At 44.3% G+C, this 21187-nt stretch overlaps 1 protein-coding gene and 1 long non-coding RNA gene across 3 annotated transcripts in view; both read left to right on the forward strand.

Annotated features, from left to right (window-relative positions):
• Nucleotides 1–21187, forward strand: part of LOC310742572 — a 60544-nt gene that overhangs the window by 38124 nt on the left and 1233 nt on the right. The window lies entirely within an intron of this gene.
• On the forward strand, nt 1197–20759 carry LOC310742310 (protein FAM47E-like). 2 transcript variants are annotated; one of them, XM_083571590.1, is made up of 8 exons: nt 1198–1386; nt 1648–2029; nt 8445–8608; nt 12883–13033; nt 15207–15404; nt 16163–16306; nt 18234–18311; nt 20196–20757. In XM_083571590.1, exons 2-8 carry the CDS (start codon nt 1661–1663, stop codon nt 20322–20324), a joined length of 1233 nt encoding a protein of 410 aa, XP_083427716.1. In that variant the 5' UTR covers nt 1198–1386; nt 1648–1660; the 3' UTR covers nt 20325–20757. The 2 variants fall into 2 exon arrangements, with proteins under 2 accessions (XP_083427717.1, XP_083427716.1); XM_083571591.1 differs by lacking the exon at nt 16163–16306 and having other exon boundaries at nt 1197–1386; nt 20196–20759.

The following is a 21187-nucleotide window of genomic DNA, read 5'->3' on the forward strand; positions in this document are numbered from 1 at the left end:
CACCCTCCAAGCTGCATGTTCCTTTAGTGCAGAAATGGAGAACGTGAGGCCTCTCTCTCTCTCTCTCTGACTCTCCCTGCTATGGGTCCTCGTCTCCTCATTTTACATGGCTGAAATGCAGTCTTGAGCTCTGACAATGTCTTGCTTGCTAGGATGGAGAGTAGTGCCTGTCTGGCCGTCCACATCTATGCTTGCCACACACACACACACACACACACACCAATGGTTTGAGGCCCCTGCAATGCTGCCCGCAAGGGAATGTGGCCCTCAGTCTGACCTAGCATGCTATGAGTGGAGCTCTCTGGATCGAGACCTTCAAGGTTTCCTCTGCTGGTGTTGCAGGAATTTATGTATAGGTTGGGGTGGGGGGTTGCCGCTCCAGCAGATATCAAGCACATGCAGCCCACTACCAAAACCAGCACAGTCACTTTTGTAACTTTTGTGATTTGACCCCACTAAGCACTTCATCGCAGTTTCTTTCTATCTATTCAAAGGGCCTCTGCTGCACGATACCAAATGTAACAATTCACTGATAGATGTATCTATGTACTGTCTCATTGGGAAAACTTGAGAAATTCATATAGACATGTGAGCTCAGCTACTCAGCAGCCCCTCTGCCTGAGTGATGATTCCTGGCATCCTGATACCTGAGTGCCAGACAGGTAGCCATTCCAGAAATAACAAACCCAGATGAAGACAAAAGGGTGTGATTAACTTGGCTGGGAAACAGGGAAATGTCAATATCTTTTTTCTTACACTTGATGGGTGTTTGGTGGAGGGCAAGCAGAACCATGGGGCAGGGTCCGGGATGCTCAGATTACTGCCACCAGACCTCCCCTTTCATGATGTAACTGTGATGTATTAGTGATGAAGTTTGGGGGGGTGTAACATGGGGATTAGTAGCTAATAAAAGTTTGGGGGCTCTTTTGTTCGGGGCTTCCATCTTGTTCCACCTTGTGGCAGGTGGGAGTCCTGTCGCAACAGTCTTCAATAAAGACCAAGCCTACTGGCTGCTGTTTTGCTCTGGTATTCCTGGCTGGTGTCCTTGTTTTTTGTCCAAGGGAGCCCTCAGATTTCTCCGTTAACACTGGTGTTCTCAGGTTACTTCCTTACAGCATAAAAGGCGGGCAAATCCTCTTCGTCCCTGCCTGTAGAAAATTTGCTGCCATGAATGAACCAGCTCGGCAGAGTTCGGTTGCCACAACAACCAGCCCAAACACACCAAGCACACATGCTTAACGCTGCTCAGTTGTCTCCTTTCTACCGGGAGGCAAAGATTTGCTGCTTTGTGAAAACTCTGAAGCCAGCCAGCCAACGTTTGATGCAATATTTGCACACGTCTTAGGTACCAGATTTTGTGTGTAATTTTGCTACTTTCACCTGCTCGTATGTATTCTTCCAATTGCAATTTTAGCTAAGAACAGTTGTAGTTCTAAGAAAACATGCACGGGTCTAAGCCCCATAGAAATATGGCTTGGGGTTGTGTGGTAAATCCCATCTTTTTACAGTGTAAAGATAAGCTACAAACTTCAGTTTGATTCTGCAAGTTTGGTGGTTGGAACCATGTATTTATTTATTTATTTATTTATTTATTATTATTATTATTATTATTATTATTATTATTAACATAGTGTTGTTGTTTTCCAGATGCAAGGAGAAAATGCCCTTTAAATGCTTTCAAAAGCGTTCCCTTAACAAATCCGGGCTTTTGGATTCCTTAAACGGCCAGCGCTGGCGTTTCCTGAAAAATGGCTTGGACGATTTCAGGGACGGTTTCCCTCCTCCTTGTGACAACATTGTCATCCAACGCCCAAAGGAGCTCAACCCTGTTATTCTCCCTAGTAAACCTGAGGACCTGGGCAAAATGCAACAGAGGGCCAAAAGGATGCTAACCAAGCCCCAGACGAAGACCTCCAAAATCAGCCCAAATCTGCAAGCCAGAAGGGACTACATTGCTCAGATTGAGTATTGCCTTAGCCAGCACCCCTTAGCACTATACCCTCATCTGGAAGAAAGCATTCCCCCAGAGGTAAGGTTCAGCATTTGTGCAAAAATTATTTCGGCTAATACTGAAACAAATCTAAAGGGTTGTCATATGAAGATATGATAGCCATCTTCAAATATCTTAAGGGCTGTCACATGGAAGATGGATGAGGAAGTTTCTGTTCTCCTGGTTAGGACTCGAACCAATGGCTTCAAGTTACAAGAAAGGAGATTCCCACTAAACATTGGGAAGAATGAGGGAGGATTTTGGTTCAGGTCACACAGAAAGGCAAATCTACCTAATGCACACTTCCTGCAGCAACACATGAAATGAAACCCAGTCATCCTTTGACATTCACACAACACATGGTAAAATTACCATTCTCTTAATTTTTAAAGGCAGTTTTCTGAAGAAGCAATGTGTAGAAAAATGCATGTATAGTGGTACCTCGGGTTACAGACGCTTCAGATTACAGACTCCGCTAACCCAGAAATAGTACCTCGGGTTAAGAACTTTGCTTCAGGATAAAAACAGAAATTGCACAGCGGCAGCGGCCCCATTAGCTAAAGTGGTGCTTTAGGTTAAGAACAGTTTCAGGTTAAGAACGGACCTCCAGAACAAATTACATTCTTAACCTGAGGTACCACTGCACTAAATGCATGCATAAAAGTGGGTCTATTAATTAAAACGGCATGCAAAAATGCATTATACAGTATTAGGCAAAGTCGCATAGAAAATTGTATACAATAGGATAAATTTAAAGCAAGCTGCTGACAAATATTAATGAGGACTCTTTTTAAAAAATTGCAAACAGATGTGGAAATGTGGAGAAGATTGGAAAAATAAGAAACTGAGAGAAAATCAACTTGATAGATTTGCCTATCCCTAATTGTGACACAGGCTGTTTCCAGCTCACTTGTTTATTGAGCATGCATCCTGATCAGTTTGCGGGCAACTTAAATGACATTGTGTCAAAGCAGGCACTACCCACACTTTCCATTGCCTTTTTCTATCACTTTCCTTCTTGCAAACAGTCTAGTCCTTTGGGGAAGTGGGATTGTTTGCAAGAGCTACAGATCACATTTAATTGCACAGCTTAAATTTGCTGGTATTTGATTTGGATGATGATATTATAAAGTTATATTCCCTCCTTCCACCCAAAGGGGCACAGGGCAGCGAATGAGAAAACATCTAACCACAATTTGCATGCAAAGCAGATGCTCTAACATTGAGATTTCACCACTGAAGGGGAGTTAGTGAAAGGAATAATCTGCTGTGCACCACCAACATCGTTTGCTATATCTCTCACGCGATACCAACAGGGGATTCTCTGTAAAATACAAATGAGAGGAACTTCCCTTTTCGGGCTCTCACACCTCACAAATACGGTGAGGGAACTGGGTTCTTACTGCAGGGGACTTTTACTCATGTTGCAAGGGGCATCAAAGAACCATGCTCATAATAGACCGAAGCCAACCCGAAACTGAAGCCATCACTCCCTTGGCGCAGTTTGTGGTCCAAACTGAAAGGCCATCATTATTCCCATGCATTTTCCTGAATTTTGTTTATAAGGATCATAGGCCCAGCTCACAATGAGCTCCATTATTTCTAATGCATTTCTGAGAAGTTTCCTTACATCTACTCTTGTTTGTAGAAAGAAGATTTGGCTGCTTCCAAATGGGATATTCTTGTGGTCCTGCTCCCAGATGCAAATATCCCCCCCCCCCAAGCAACTGTAAAATGTTGTTGGCATCAAGATGCGAGCCTGTATTCCAACCCTCATCTAATCAAGGTTTACCATTTCCTTGGAAAATCCCTTGAATTTCTTTTTTAAAAACATCATACTCACAATATCTAAATAACCACTGCATATTGTTGTTGTTTAGTCGTTTAGTTGTGTCCGACTCTTCGTGACCCCATGGACAAGAGCACGCCAGGCACTCCTGTCTTCCACTGCCTCCTGCAGTTGGGTCAAACTCATGCTGGTAGCTTTGAGAACACTATCCAACCATCTCATCCTCTGTCGTCCCCTTCTCCTTGTGCCCTCCATCTTTCCCAACATCAGGGTCTTTTCCAGGGAGTCTTCTCTTCTCATGAGGTGGCCAAAGTATTGGAGCCTCAGCTTCAGGATCTGTCCTTCCAGTGAGCACTCAGGGCTGATTTCCTTCAGAATGGAGAGGTTTGATCTTCTTGCAGTCCATGGGACTCTCAAGAGTCTCCTCCAGCACCATAATTCAAAAGCATCAATTCTTCGGCGATCAGCCTTCTTTATGGTCCAGCTCTCACTTCCATACATCATTACTGGGAAAACCATAGCTTTTACTATACAGATCTTTGTTGGCAAGGTGATGTCATTGCATACACCAAGAGTCTAATGACAGTCCCTTGGCAGAACATCAATGTTTGGCAATTACTAGAATAAAGATTAGGCATCCCCTGTTGCATAATTGCCGATTTGATTCATCTATATTCCCCAGCAGAACTAAGAGAGGGGATTGTACAATTTTCATACTACAAATTGATTCTATTTCTTTAAAGACAACCGACCAAAATTCATACACCATGCCGGTGGCTGGATCTCACATTAGATAGGGATGGGAGAGTCTGTCAGTTTTGGTTTCTCATTTTTCCAATCTTCACTTTTCCTTTTTTTTTTAATAGAATATTTATTAAAATTTTCAAAAAGTTTAAAGAAAAACAAAACACACACACAAAAAAGAACAATAAACAAAGATATAACTTTCAGTAACATATTTCCGTGACTTCCCCACATCTCCCCTTCTTGTATTCCAATTCAATTTTTAATTCAACAAGTTCCTATCCCCAAATTTTACCTTATTATATTTAAATCCTTTTGCTTAACCAATTTTAACATAAACCTCAATTTTTATACATCAAAACTTATTCTTAATACCTTTTTCTAAAGTCAACCCCAATTCCATTTCACGATTTCCCCATTTTAATCTAGAATAGCAAAACAAATTATTTACAAGAAAAAATAAAGTGTATTTGTACCGCCTTTGGATACCCAAAACCCCACTCCCCGCTTTTCCCGGTTTCAATCTCCAACCGATGTCCATCAATCCATCAGGTATCAGCCTGGTGACCTCACGTCCGAGGCCCTTAAATCTCTCTCCTTTCCTCTCTGCCGGTTTTTTTGATAGTCCTTTATGATAAACACCAAATCTCGGAGAAGCTCTGTCCCAATAAGATCCATACTTCTTCCTGGCAGGCCTCCATATTTAAAATTGTAATCCAAATCTTGTTTTTTACTTCTTTTAAGTCCAAATGTCCCAAAAACTCCTACTTCCACTTTAATCAGATTTGTCTTTTCCTTTGTATCCATCTTTACAGGCCTTTGGCCTGCCAGGCCTCCATATTTAAAATTGTAATCCAAATCTTGTTTTTTACTTCTTTTAAGTCCAAGTGTCTCAGAGACTCCTGCTTCCATTTTAATCAGGTTTGTCTTTTCCTTTATGTCTATCTTTACAGGCCTTTGGCTCTCTTTAATCCTCTGCTGCATTATAGCTCCTCCTTCCTTTCCCTCTAAATTGTCATGTGTATCTTCTTCAAGTTGCTCAAATTTCTTTTCTTGTTCAGCTGCAAGAGTTTTTAGCTCAGATGCAAAGTCTTTTTGTTCTGGTACAAAGGCTTTAGTCAAGTCCCTTCCAATTTCCACAGGTTTGTTTGCTTTTTCATTCAATATTGTAAGATTTCTAGCCAAAACAATGCTTTGTTCCTGAAGTTTTCCCAGGCGACGAAAGATCTTCTCAAGTGCAGTCTGTATTTTTCCACTTACAGCCATTCTGTAATGTCCCAGAGCCCCCTCTAGGGGAGTACTGGTTACTTAGTGTTCCTTCCAGTTCTAATCCAAAAGTCCTTTATTTTCCTTTGTTTTCAACAATTTGTTACCTAAATGTAACAAATATGACCAGCCGAGGCAATAGAAACAAAGTTCTCTCTCTTTTTTCCCCTCTCAGCTTTGACAGCTAGTTTGACAGCTGTCAAAGTCTTCTAAATCTCTCCAACAGGCTCCCTCGCAGATCGCTCCCGGGTCCTGGGGGGGGGTAGCAATTCCACTCTCAAAATTAGCTCTTATCCTCCAGCACATTCACTTATACTGCCAAAACGTGAAATTAATTGCTTTTAACTTCTCACGAAGAAGGTGTTCTTTTCAACCTTAGTTATCTAGTCCTTGCTTTAAAATGTTTACAAAAGGGGGAGACGGACTTCCTCTTTGCGCCTTCCCCGCTTGTGCCGAATCAAAAAAGGAAATTTTTAATATCCAATTTCCGTATTACTCACGGGTTGTTACTTTTAGTCCAAATGTTCAAAGGAAGAAGTCAGCGCTCTCCAACCATGGCATGCGGCTTCGCTTCGTGGAGACGGGTAAACAGCTCTCAGCTCCGCGCTGCTCACCCCCGGTATGTTCCGGAGCCTTTAAAAAGGCTCCTTTGCAGCGGGGGGGGACGCAAATGGAGCCTGCCGAGCCTTCAGTTCACAGGCTTCCCCGCCTGTGATTTTTTTCGGGTCCCCGCTTCGCCGTAGCGGTAGAACCCTAGCTCCACGAAGCAGATTTCCTCTGGAGATCGGAGGAAATCCGCCATTACCGTTGCTGGCGCTGACCGGAAGTCCAATCTTCACTTTTCCACATTTCCGTATCAGTTCGTGAATTTAAAAAAAGATCCTCATGAAAATTCAACAGCATTTAGTGCAAATGTCTCCTGACATCCACATGTTCTCTGCTGTTTCCTCTAATATACAACCTGAGGCAGAATTGCAAAATATGTCCCCTAGGCACCCTAAGCCAGCTAAGGTGGTATATATATCACCAGAGGCACAAAATCCCTTCCTCCTGAGATAGGGTTACCAGATGTCCCCATTTCCCAGGGACAGTCCCTGGATTTGTGAATAAGTCCCCAGACAAATTCCATCCCCGGAAAGTCCCAGGATTTCATCTAATGTCCCCGGGAAATGCAGCAGCGGCAGTCTCAGCAGCCCGGAGCAGTTGGCTCTGGCTGGCTTCAGGAGCACTCAGAAGTCCTCATATGATGGTAGTACAGGGGCTCTAAGATGCAGCTTCCGGGCTGCCTCCACCTTCCCTGACCCCAGCAACTAAGCTGTGAAGGGAAGCTTCATGCTGCCTATCGGAGCAGCCTCCCAACTCCTACTGGCGTGCAAGCAGGAGCGGGTCAGGGATCTCTCAGCTGTGAAGGGAGGCTTCAGCTGCCTATCAGAGCTTGCGTGCAAGCAGGAGGGGGGAGGGATCTCTCAGGCAACGGGAAGCCTCCCTTCCCAGCTGAGGGATTCCTGATGAGGAATGTAGAAAAAGAAACAAGAGCTAAATAGATTAGCAAGGCAGACTAGACAATTGGGAAATGAAATATGGGTAATAGAAATGGTGCAACAAGGAAGGAAATACAAACATTTGCTAAAAGTAAAAATGTGCTTCATTGCAAACAACTTTGCCAAGAACTGGAACAAGCTGCAGTTGGGAGCGATACAGTTAAATTCTCGGACTTAGTAGCATAAAAATCTGAGCAATGGAAAGCTGAGGTTGATGCACATATTATGGCTGGTAAGTGGAAGGTTTCTTTTAAACAAGTTTTTAATTCACAATTTCTTAATGGTGAAGTATATTCTGACATCTGTCCCCCAGAATTGAATGAAACTGATCTGTGAACTCCTTTAAAGGTCAAATAACTGATAAATGCATTCAAATTGTCTTACTAGGTACAAAACTGAAACATCCCGTTCATCAAGCAGAAAACATTGCTATGCATTAGAAGTGCCACTTAATTTCCATATCGTGGTTCCCAGGTCTATCAGCATCCCTGGGACTGTCCCCACATGTCCTTGGTCCAACGCATGTAGGAGGTCACACTCCAGGCTTGCTGTTCTCATTTGTCCCAGGAGAGGGTGATCTAGCAGTGATGACTCATTCTCATGACTCATCATAATACAGCGTCATGCTTGGACCACTTACTCTGGTAAGGTTCATACTGCCTTCATCATCCATCCCTGCATTGGTGGTGAACTTCTATAAAATATTTCCTTTGGTGATCTCCACATTTCCTATGATTGTGCCATAGTGCAATCAATTTAGCCTTAATTTTTAAAAAGAGTTGTCCCCCAGGGGTGCCAACTTGGAAAAATATTGGTTTGGGCAGGTACATCCCGTCTCACATAATGATGAATGAAATTCACATAATGAAACAGCAACGTCCTACAACCTGTGTGCAAATTTTGTGCAAATAAACAAGATGAATGTAATGCATCACAGACAAAAATATTTTTTCTTCAAATTTTAAGGGGTATATGAATGCTTTTAAATAAATAAAAGTAAAATAAAAGCCAGCGACTGATCCCTCATCGAGGGCTGGCTCAAATGTTGTCCAAGGAAGCCAAACTCTTGTTCCATTTACACTGAGTAATTATTTCTGGCTTGTTTTATTCTTAGCTTTTCAAGGAAGTTCTAAGCATCTTGGACCCAGAGATGCTTCCGGTGAATGAAGATGTTGTTGCTGATGCTGACATTACACAGGAGCACCCAGTTCCCTCTGCAGTTCCGTCTCGGTTGGAGGACAAAAGAAAGAAGCAATCAGGGGCCATGCTCATTGGCTGGTGAGTGTCAGGGATCACACAGCAAAAGAGCATGATGGGTTGCTTCTGAAAGGATGAAGGCACTGGTGGTAAGGAAAATATAGGTACCATATATAAACCAGAATTCCCTGAATGCCAAGATCCATGTTTGGGGCAGGTTCTCTCACCAAAGGAGAACTCCAGTAGAGAATTAAAATCATGAAATAAGTGGCAAAGTAAAGTGGAGAAATATAGGCTGTTAGTCCTTTAAAATATGTCCTTGTGAGTTCCAAAACTTCCCTATTCCCCTAGCATAGAAAAAAAACACATGTTAGGTAGGTTAAAATTTGTTTACTTACAACTTCTTCCAATATTAGTTTCAAATGCTTTTCCTTACAGCATTCAGGAAAAGCTGCATAGGCAGTAAAACTTTGCTTAGTTACAGTGGTGAAAGTTCCTAAATTATTGGATAGGAACTCAAGAGTGGCTTGTGAGAGCCATGTAGCTAAGCTGGAGCAACCAGCTTAGCCTCTTCACATGCTGAGCTCCTCAGGCTGACTGAAGGGAAGCAAAGGCTTGAGTGATCCTAAGGTGAATAAAGCCTGGCAGGACAGCTTACTCTATGGTATTAACTCCTTCATGCATTAATTAGACTTAAGCTTGTTGGTTAAATGAGGTTGGTTATCCCATAGCTGCAGCACCTAATAATGTGGACAGCAGAAAACAAGGGTCCTGTGATACTTGACAGATTATGGGCTCCTCTAAATAACATGATGATTTGTTCTTGAGGTGCTATTGGGACAGTCATATGTGATTCCACTTTCTATCTATCATCTATCTATATCTATCTATCATCTATCTATCTATCTATCATCTATCTATCATCTATCTATCTATCTATCTATCTATCTATCTATCTATCTATCTATCTATCATCTATCCATCTATCTATCTATCTATCTATCTATCATCTATCTATCTATCTATCATCTTGTATACCACTTCATATTTCAAGAGAAATCTCTACGCAGTTTACACATCCCAATGATAAAATATGTACAAATTCCACATACAATACAAAACAATACTCTTTGTCGTCCTCCTCCTATAGTTGCACTATAAGAAACATGATTAAGCAACAAAGAAATCTGAAAACAATGTACATAAGTAACATAAATAAGAGCCACAAATTCAAATTGTACACAAAGCATCAAGATACAATTACGAAAAGGGAACATAATTACAATATATGTATCATCTGGAAAATCTCACAAATATTACCCAAAAGCGCACATATAATAATAACACATATAATAATAACAAAACCATTCACATGTACTCTACTCAAAACTAATCTGAACACACAACCCCCACATACCCTATTATAATTATTCAACAGTTGCACTCTCCTTACACTGACAAGATCCATCTGCTTCCCATCTTGCTCACTTGCCATATTAAGTGACAGTCAACTCTGTCTCTGTTGCACACCCAACACCTGGAACAAGACCCTGGGGGACTGCTGGGAACTATGAAGCAGCTTACAGGGTTAGGCCTTGTGATGGCCTGGGACTTGGGCTCGGACTCGGACTCGGAACCAGAGGAGTCTCAGTCTGCACCGGATCCTTTGCGGCAGGCATCATCTGAACCAAGTCTGGGGCCTGATCATGAAGAATCCCAGTCTGCACAGGTTCCCCTGCAACAAACTCCAGCTGGGCCGAGTCAGGGGCCTGAGCCTGCCCTGGCTCCAGATGCGGAGATTACCTCGTTGCCTTCAGCTGGGCCATCGCTTACAGCTGCTCCACTACCGGTTGGGTCAGGGGAGACTGAGGTGGCCCCTGGGTCTAGTAACCCACCAACGTCTCCCGAGCTGCAGAGACTGAGGTCTGAGAGAAGGAGAGACGTGAGTACTCACAGGAGGAGTGCTCACCTTCGGGCGAAACAGGGAGGTGAGTCGCCGGGGGATCAGGACTGGCTGCTACCCCAACAAAGATAAAAGGCTGTCGAACCCCACCCCAGGTTGCGGGAGCAACATTGTTGTATGCTAGATTCTGCCCCTGTCCTTGCCTGGTTTCCTGCCTTGTGTCCTGCCTTGGCCCTGTTGGACTGACTCCCAGGGGAACCTTTGGATTCTGGACTGGTCCTGGACAGCGTTTCACGGGTTACCCCCAGGCCCAGCACAGGCCTTGTCTATTTTTTTCCTCATAGGGGCAGTTTGCATGTGCCAATGTTTTGGGGGTGGTCCATTTCCAGTAACTGCACACCCCACAACTTCCTGCTGAAATCCCACAACTTTTTCTACGATAAATGTTCTGGCTTATTTTTTCTTCCACTTTACGGACAACCAATACGTGGCAGACAATATGGAGCTATATGGACCAGTGGTCCGACATGGTAGAAGGCATCTCCAGATGTTTCTGTTCACGTTCCTCTGCCTGATTTCCCCTGAAACTTTCACCCCAAATGTCTGTTCTCCTGTCAAGGATTACTTCTGGTCTCAGAACCACATTAAGAGAAAAACACCAGGGGCAAAGCACGTGTGGGAAGATGGGCAGTGAGGTGCAGGGAAGGTTCCTCTGCCCCCTTGAAGTCGCCCTTGGTCACCCTGCTTTATAGGACAAGGACATACATTTTCCACATAGATCTGCTGTAGCGTATAATTTTGCTGTGCTTAAGGTTGGTTCGGTCTGTCTGAAGGCCAGTGTAACCACAGATGCACTGCCTGGCTCTTGAATGCCACCTTGTGGGGTTCAATGGGTCCAGTGCTTGCAGAGCCTTTGGAGAAAGAGAAAACGGTAGCCTCTGAGAAGAAGAGCCTGCTAGATCAGGCCAATGGTCCATCTACTTCAGCAGCCTCTTCTCACAATGACCAATAAGATGCCTGTGAGAAATCTTCAAGAAGGATCTGAGGACTCTACCCCCTACTTTGGTTTCAAGCAACTGGTCTTCAGAAGCATCACTCCCTCCAGCTGTGATTTTGTTGTTGTTGTTTAGTCGTTGTCACGGCTAAAATGGCCGCTGTTTCTTTAATGCGAATAAAGCTGGGTCAGCATGACTCAGCGGCTTGCAGCAGGTTGTATATATATAGTGAGAAATGTTAGTCTGAGGCTGAGGCTGGTGTCTGGGTTGGTTGGTTGGTTAGTGCTGGTGTGTATAGTTATTCAGTCGTGTTTTGCACAAAGACTTTTAAGAATAAAACTCTGCAAGGATATTCTTCTGGACTCTTTTGTGCTGACAAGGGTCCGAGGACCAGGCTAGGGGGAGACAAAGGGAGGTCAGAACCTTTTCCTCCTTTTTTGCTTTTTACAAACACTGACAGTCGTATCCGACTCTTTGTGACCCCATGGACCAGAGCACGCCAGGCACTCCTGTCTTCCATTGCCTCCCGCAGTTTGGTCAAACTCATGCTAGTAGCTTCGAGAACATGTCCAACCATCTCATCCTCTGTCGTCCCCTTCTCCTTGTGCCCTCAATCTTTCCCAGCATCAGGGTCTTTTCCAGGGAGTTTTCTCTTCTCGTTAGGTGGCCAAAGTATTGGAGCACTCAGGGCTGATTTCCTTAAGAATGGATGGGTTTGATCTTCTTGCAGTCCATGGGACTCTCAAGAGTCTCCTCCAGCACCATAATTCAAAAGCATCAATTCTTCGACGATCAGCCTTCTTTATGGTCCAGCTCTTACTTCCATTCATCACTACTGGGAAAACTGGTAGCTGTGACAACTGGTAGGAAACATTTCTCCAGCAGAGGAAGCTTCTAGGCAGGTGTTCAGTATTGGACGGGGTCATTTAGACTGTGGAGGAAGAACATAAACATAGACTTGATCTCCTTCCGCAGGGCCTGTAAGACAGAGCTATTCCCTGGAAAGCTGTCGGTGGATAAACGCCGGCTCCCTCAGCCTGAAGCGAGATGAGCGCCACAACCCCATAGTCACCTTTGACTGGACTTAACCCTCCAGGGGTCTTTTACCTCCTCCCCCTTTTTAAAAAAAGTTCTAGTGTTATGAGAGAGGGAGAAAAACTTCTCTCTATCCGTTTTCTCCATGCGATGCATATTTCTTTTTTTATAAATTTCTATCATCTCGCTTCTTACCTGCCTTTTCTCTAAATTAAAATGCTATGAGGACATGTGACTGTTTTATGCTTTTAAATATATTTTTTAGATGTTTTACATTTTATTTTAAATGGTATTCTTTTACCGCTTTGGTATTTGCTGCCTTGCCCTTTCTCCTTGAGAGGAAAGGATAATGAAAATTAAACAAACAAACAGGGGAATGGGTTGCACCATTAATGGTTTCATTCTGCAATTGCTTCCAACAGCAAGGACCCCAAAGGCAAGAACCCTTACAAGTGGTTCACTAAAACGGAAATAGCAGCAAGAGAAAGAGAGGCCAGGATGAATTATGTCCCTCCCGTCGGTGAGAATGTGAAACAAGCTGCGAAGGAGTTCTGCAGGTGGTTTGATTCTCTGGTGAGCAAAATAATCCCTGCATGCAATCTTGCGGAAAGACCAGAAGTAGGTTTTATGCTACAGATTAATGTCTCAATGTTGCATGTGGGGAACTGCAAAAGCAAGGACTGACTTGTCCGGTAGGTCTGTATCTCTGTGGCAGAGCATTGCATACATTGCAGAAGGTCCAAAATTACCGTATTTTTCGCTCTATAGGACGCACTTTTCCCCCTCCAAAAATTAAGGGGAAATGTGTGTGTGTCCTATGGAGCGAATGCAGGCTCCTTGGCTTCAGTGATAGCAATGCGAAGCCTCCAAAGCATAGAGGGAGCGCTCCCTCTGCGCTCCGGAGGCTTCGCGTTGTTTTCGCTGAAGCCTGGAGAGCGAGAGGCGTCGGTGTGCACCAACCCCTCTTGCTCTCCAGGCTTCAGGGATAGCCGCCTGAAGCCTCCGGTGCACAGCGGGAGGTCCCGCTGCGCTCCGCAGGCTTCAGGTTCCTTTTGCTGAAGCCGGGAGAGCAAGACTCTCCTGGCTTCAGCAGAGAGGGAGAGCTGCGCAGCCCCCCTTCAGCCAAGTGGGAGGAGAAATGGAAGGGGCTCTGTTTCTCCTGCCGCTTCGCTGAAGGGGTGCTGAGCAGAGAGGGGGAGAATTTTTTTTCTTGTTCTCCCCCTCTAAAACAAGGTGCGTCCTATGGTCGGGTGCGTCCTATAGAGCGAAAAATACAGTAAATTCCCAACATCTCCAGGTAACACTTAGAAATACCTCCCTCTCTGAAACCCTGGAGAGCTACTGCTGGTCAGTGCAGACAATATTGAGTTAGATGGACCAATGGTCTAACTTGGTATAACACAGCTTCCTCTCTTTCCTGTTGTGATTCTGTACTGGGGATCGGTGAATCTGACAATTTCTCTTCCGTATTATTTTCAGACCTTTCCATTCCATTTTCACATTAATCTGTGGGTTTTAAAATTACTCTCAAATTTGTATTTTCTCTCAGAATATGCAATGTTTGTATTTGTATTTCCTGCCATGTTTTCCTGTCAGAACTGATGCATTTCAACTTTAGCAAAATCCAGAACAGTTTAAGCTCCAGTCTGAGAGGTGTCGCTCATCAAGTCATATCAGTTGGAGGAGGAAGAGAGGATGGGGGGTGAGGAAAGAGATGTGAGTGGAGGGCCCCCCTCTTCCCACCCTTTGGAGCCCCTGGGAAGCTCAACAAACCTGCTGTAACTGGACCTGGGTGTGGAGAGGGCATCTGAATGGGACACAACTGTGGGCAGCTGAGGAAGCAGCATTCCCCCTGGGCCTGCCCATAGAAAACAAGTCAAGACTTTCAAATTAAGGCAATGCCCACCGTTTCCAGCAACTCTTCTTGTCATGAGACTTTTGTGGATGAGCTAAGAGTTTGTTTGGACCTTGGCAAGAACCTAGAGGCTGAGTGGGAGGCTGTGTCAGAAGGAAAATGAATCGATACTGATTTTTATATATCAGTAACTTTGTATTGGGACGCGGGTGGCGCTGTGGTCTAAACCACAGAGCCTAGGATTTGCCGATCAAAAGGTTGGCGGTTTGAATCCCCATGACAGGGTGAGCTCCTGTTGCTCGGTCCCTGCTCCTGCCAACCTAGCAGTTCGAAAGCACAAAGTGCAAGTAGATAAATAGGTACCGCTCCAGCGGGAAAGTAAATGGCGTTTCCGTGCACTGCTCTGGTTCGCCAGAAGTGGCTTAGTCATGCTGGCCACATGACCTGGAAGCTGTATGCCGGCTCCTTCGGCCAGTAAAGTGAGATGAGCCCCATAGATCTGAATCCAAACTGGACCTGCAAGCAGCCAGTGTGGGGCTTGCTATCAGTCTCAATCAGCTGATCAATAGGGAACTCCTTAGGTGCAGCTGATCCTTGACTGGTTATGTTCTGAATCACTAGAAGCCCGAGCTTTTTGTAAGTCGCCCTCCTTGCAAGATTTCATGCTGTTAAGATCTAAAACTGATTCTTAAGTTTACTAAAATAAAGATAAAAATCAAATGATTTTTTTATCAAGGGATATTTACCAAGGCTAATCTGCAATTGTGAATGGCGAAAATATACTCCAGTTAATAAATATCCCTTTTGTTGGAATATATTTATAAATAATATAAATATAAATATAAATGTAAATATAAATATAAACCTGTTTTAATTGAATTACCATTCCAGGGTGGAGAGAAATACGACATTGATGAAGCCACCATTATAAGCCTCTTTGATACAAATTACAAAACCAAGCCCCCATTGTCTGGCCCGATACACGTTGAGGAGCTGAACTATTTGCCTGCTGAGTTGCGGAAGTATGTAGGGATGCCATCTCCCCAGACCAGTCTGAGAAGCGATGCTCAGCAAGGTAGCCATTCCAAGGTAAGCAACCCTGGGGTCCCCAGGTTTAGTCATCTTGTACTTGCTATGCTGTTCTTTGGGATAAAGCAAAGAGCTCGGGCAAAGGAGTGCTTTAATCTGCTTCAGTTGCATAGAACTGAAGTGCTCTAATCCCTCTTGCAAAAGGGTGACTGTTATGTACTGAAGTTCTCACCCTGGGCCAGCAGGGGGATACTGCAGATAGTTCAGGTCCACATATGCAAATAAGGGATCGAAAGTGACGTTCAGTGATTGGATAGTTACAGAAAGTTGTTACAGTTACGTTGTACTGGAGCTCTATATAAGCAGGCTGGCTGAACCCTTCAGTTCAGTTCTGTTCTGGCCTGTGAATAAACAAGAGCTGTTTGAAGAATCGCTGTGTCGTCTGATATGTTCACCCACAACTTAACAGTGACAGTCTGGACGCAGGGGTCAGCAAACTTTTTCAGCAGGGGGCCGGTCCACTGTCCTTCAGACCATGTGGTGAGTCAGACTATATTTTTGAGGGGGAAATGAATGAATTCCTATGCCCCACAAATAACCCAGAGATGAGTTTTAAATAAAAGGACACATTCTACTCATGTGAAAACACGCTGATCCCCAGACAGTCTGCGGGCCAGATTTAGAAGGCGATTGGGCTGGATCTGGCCCCTGGGCCTTAGTTTGCCTACCCATGGTCTGGAGGCACCCAGTGTTTGAGATGCAGTTTTAAAAAATGCAATTAGAGATGATATTATTATAATACTATTATTATCATTCAGGAATCTTGTCAATCCAAGTCTGAGAAGATCAAGTATGGTGCCTGGTACCTGGACCCAAAGACATGGAAGAAACAGAAACCTTTAGAAGATCCAAAAGCAAGAGACAGAAGCTCCAGGAATTCAAAGAGGGCATTGGGTGAAAAGGTATTGCCAAATATTTGGCGGGGGGTGTGTGCATGTGTGTGTGTGTCTTTTTCCGAGTGAAAGACTCCGCATCAGTCATGCAGTCAACGAGAGAGTGACATTGGGATGTATAATAATAATAATAATAATAATAATAATAATAATAATAATAATTTTATTATTTATACCCTGCCCATCTGGCTGGGTTCACCCAGCCACTCTGGGCGGCTCCCAACAGAATTAAAAGCACAATAAAACATCAAACACTAAAAAGTTCCCTGAACAGGGCTGCCTCCAGATGTCTTCTAAAAGTCAGATAGTGGTTTATTTCCTTGACATCTGAAGGGTTCCCCAGGGAGGGTGCCACTACCGAGAAGGCCCTCTGCCTGGTTCCCTGTAACTTGGCTTCTCGCAGTGAGGAAACCACCAGAAGGCCCTCAGAGGAGGACTTCTGTGTCCAGGCTGAGTTATATATATCATGTATGTAGATAAGCATGGTCAAACCAGGGACCTACAGTTAGCTGTCACAAGATGTATGAATACTGGAACCTTAGGATGAAAGGTGGGTAAAAATGATGATGATGATGGCAAAATGGGACCAGAAAAGTGAATGCAAATGCAGCGGCAGCATCTCAGCTGCCTTCAATAGTATATCTTGGTCTGATCTGTGTTCAGATACATATTACCCCCTCCTGCAGAATCCCTAACAATTGCAGGTAAGGCTCTCCCCCTAGTGGACTTAATTTGCACATCTGTTGGCTGCAGCCACTCCAGGAGGACCTCAACAGATTAATGGCTATGTAGTGCTCTGTAGATCCAAGTGGTTTAGGGCTTTGTAAAGGTAAAGGGACCATTAGGTCCAGTCACGGACGACTCTGGGGTGCGGCGCTCATCTCGCTTTATTGGCCAAGGGAGCCGGCATACAGCTTCCGGGTCATGTGGCCAGCATGACTAAGCCGCTTCTGGCGAACCAGAGCAGCGCACGGAAACGCCGTTTACCTTCCCGCCAGAGTGGTACCTATTTATCTACTTGCACTTTGATGTGCTTTTGAACTGCTAGGTTGGCAGGAGCAGGGACCGAGCAACGGGAGCTCACCCCGTCACGGGGATTCGAAGCGCCAACCTTCCGATTGGCAAGTCCTAGGCTCTGTGGTTTAACCCACAGCGCCACCCGCGTCCCATGGGCTTTGTAGTTCAAGATAAAATCCTTGCGCCTGGTTTGGTAGCTTATATTGGCATCCGAGGCACTTAATGCCATTGAACTAAATGGGGGCTGTTGCGACTCATGCCTGCTCTGACTGCATAGCCCTGCTCATAATGAATGCTTAGCCCCATCAGGCCAGTGTCCCACTTTTGGGGGCCCTGGAAACACAGATAATACATTTGTGTGTGTTCGCACTCAGTCGAGGGGTGAGGGAAAGGGAGAGACACAGAGGGGGTGAAGAAGAAGAAAAGATGATGGGGTGAGGGAAGGGAGGGGGGAAATAGTCCCTCAATGTGCATCCCCCCCCTGCCCAATTTTTTTTATTGATTTTCCACATTTATCACAAATAAAACATAACACATCACACAACCAAGAAAGACACAATACACTACAATAAACTAAACTAAACACGAAAGAAAATTAATAATAACTACCTAAATCTCTTTACATTGGTGACTGACTTCCTTGAATCCCCTCTAACTGAATTTCATTATATCACCTGTATAACAGTTCTCCAAATTCATATTTCTCATAATATTAACTTCTTTCATTTACTAACCTCTTCAACTTTATTAATATTCACATCCTTAATATTAAATACCACATATTCTTGTTCTACTCCTAGTCCTATTATTGCTTCCAAGAATTTTTCTAATTATTTTATATCACCATATTTAGCTATGTATTCTTTCAATTTCTCTCAATGTGCATCTTAACATGCTTTGGTTCTGAATGACTTTCCAGGATATGGAGATCATGCAGCTTCATGGAACGTACGCTTTTAAGGAATTCCTTGAAGGAAAAGGCTACCGGATACCAGATGTAAGGCTTAAATGCACACATTTGTTATCAGTGATCAAGAACAAGTTTGGTTGCTCGCTTTCTATATACTGAGGCATTGTTTTGGGGGGCCAGAAAATGCTTCTGAAAACCAGTCACTGGGAATCCCAAGTCAGGACAGCAGTATTTATATTGTGTTCATTAAATTCATATACCACCCTTCATCCATAGATCTCAGAGCGGTTCACAACATATAGGCCTAGGACCCTCTCGTACCTACGGGACCGCCTCTCCTGGTACGCCCCACGGAGGACCTTACAGTCTACAAATAATAACACCTTGGAGATCCTGGGCCACAGAGAGATTAGGCTCACGTTGACCAGGGCCAGGGCCTTTTCGGCCTTGGCCCCATCCTGGTGGAACGCTCTGCCACAAGAGACCAGGGCCCTGCGGGATTTGACATCTTTCCGCAGGGCCTGCAAGACGGAGTTGTTCCGCCAGGCCTTTGGTCAGGGCTCAGCCTGACTCCCCTTTTCTTTTTGTATAAGAACTAATATGAAAGAGGCCTCCCAGAATTCTCACAGGCCCATATAAACTCAGTGTAAACACTTGGGCCGATGAGCACTTACTGTTCCCAACCCTAACCCTGCGGAAAGCCTTCTAATTAGAATTTGATTTTGACCTGTTTTTAGGAGGTAATTTAATTATTGTTGGGTTTTATAGTAATGTTACGTATATACTTGATGTTAGCCGCCCTGAGCCTGACTTTGGCCAGGGAGGGCAAGATATAAAAAAAGTTGCTTATTATCATTATTATTATTAAACTACAATATGAAAAACACAAAATACGTAATAATGTTAAAAATTGTGCTCATCTCCTGCTTAAGGGCTTCTCATAAGCATCTGGTTCCCTACTGCGAGAACAGGATGTTGGAACAGATGAGATTTTGGTCCAGCAGAGCTCTTCCTTATGAGGAAGAGGGCCTCCTCATGAGTCAGACCTTTGGTCCATCTAATGCAGTATTGTCGACATCAGGGGTAGTCAACAGGACGGCCTCCAGATGTTGATGGGCTCCAGTTCCCACCATCCCTGGCCATTAGCCATGCTGGCTGGCTCTGCTGGGAATTGTATTCTGGGGTGCAACATGTTGGCACTTGCTGGTCTATACTTAGCAGGAGTGCCAACCTGGCCCCATGACCGTGGGTGCTATGCAGCATGCATGGCCCTGGCGCTGAAATTTGTGGGTGCCCGGCTCCTTCATGGAGAATTTTGTGGGTGCTCAGGTACTCAAGAGCCCCAGGGAGTCAGCACCTATGGCTCTTAGGGTTTCAAAGGGCAGAGGAGATACCATATTGGAGCAGGTGTTTCTCAAACATGGGTCCCCAGCTGTTGTTCGACTACAGCTCCCATCGCCCCTAGTCGGCTAGGGGTGATGGGAGTTGTAGTCCAACAACAGCTGCAGACTCAAGTTAGAGAAGTAGAGAGTTTGGATCTGCTATCCCGCTTTATCACTACCCGAAGGAGTCTCAAAGTGGCTAAGATTCTCCTTTCCCTTCCTCCCCCACAACAAACACTCTGTGAGGTGAGTGGGGCTGAGAGACTTCAAAGAAGTGTGACTGGCCCAAGGTCACCCAGCAGCTGCATGTGGAGGAGCGGAGACGCGAACCCGGTTCCCCAGATTACGAATCTACCGCTCTTAACCACTACACCACACTGGCTCTCAAACAAAGGAGAAACACAGGATTAGATTGTAGTCACTGGAGTGGCCTTCAGCAACCTAGTGCTCTCCATAGGTTTTAGACTACAGCCCCACCAGCCCCTTCCAGATGGGAGTTGTAGTCGAGAGGTGTGAAAGACGCACTATAGAAAATAGTGAAGAGCTCCTTTTTAAAAAAACAAACCAAAGTCTGTGTGTTTTGATCCAGTTCTTGCAGCAGATGCTGGCTGTAGAAGAAGCAGCTGGACCAAGAGTGGGGGCCCTGAGACGCTCCAGGAATGAACTTCAGAGGTGTGAAGAGCCCGGAGAAGATTTTGCATCAACAATGAGGAATTAATATAAAAGAACTTATCAAGAGGAAGCCTAAGTGAGCATTGGTCTACTGTAGGCCAGCCTAGTGGTTGGAGCGATTGCCTGGCTGGGTTGAGGGAGGTGTGGGGGTGAGCAAGCTGGTTGTGGTGGGGGGGACTGGAATTGAGGTTCAATAGCAGGGAGCCAGAGGTCCTGGGGGGGAAGTGGAATTGGGGAGGGAAGAAGGAACCAGGCAGAAGATGTGGGGTGTCGTTTTGAGGGTTTTCACAACAGCACTTAAAATGAAAGTGTTTTCGTACTAATTAATCTTTTTTTTAAAAAAAGGAATCCTCCTATTGGGCAGGTTACTACCATTTTACTAATATTTTAATTATGCTCTTCCCCCAAATCTTCCAGCAAAATCTTTCTGAACACTTTAGAATAGATAGATAGATGATAGATAGATAGATAGATAGATAGATAGATAGATAGATAGATGATAGATGGATACATAGAAAAATAGATAAATAGATAGATATAGATGATAGATACGTAAATAGATAGATAGATAGACAGATAGACATAGATGATAGATAGATGGATAGATATAGATAGATATAGATAGATAGATAGATAGATAGATAGATGATAGATGATAGATAGATGATAGATAGATGATAGATAGATAGATGATAGATAGATATAGATGATAGCATTACTAATTGCACAATAGTGCTTAAATAACAAAAGCACTTCAGCACAAATTTAAAAAGTGATGAAAAGGATTGAGAGTTGGGGAAAAGACCCCAGAAATGGTGCATTTTAGGTGAACAGACCCTTCCCAACCCACATGGCTGCATCAAGCCTGCTTGTTTGGGCAAAAATGCAGCAGGCTGTACATGCAGGCAA

The sequence above is a fragment of the Podarcis filfolensis genome, assembly GCF_964270895.1.
Source record: "Podarcis filfolensis genome assembly, chromosome: 9".
NCBI lineage: Eukaryota > Metazoa > Chordata > Lepidosauria > Squamata > Lacertidae > Podarcis > Podarcis filfolensis.

What these genes read in the sequence shown, in the direction of transcription:
- LOC310742310 (XM_083571590.1), top strand. Translation starts at nt 1,661, where the DNA reads ATGCCCTTTAAATGCTTTCAAAAGCGTTCCCTTAACAAATCCGGGCTT. An exon ending in GCAGGTGGTTTGATTCTCTG is followed by an intron (nt 13,034 to 15,206) that starts GTGAGCAAAATA and finishes TTACCATTCCAG; the next exon opens with GGTGGAGAGAAATACGACAT. An exon ending in AAGGCTACCGGATACCAGAT is followed by an intron (nt 18,312 to 20,195) that starts GTAAGGCTTAAA and finishes GTTTTGATCCAG; the next exon opens with TTCTTGCAGCAGATGCTGGC.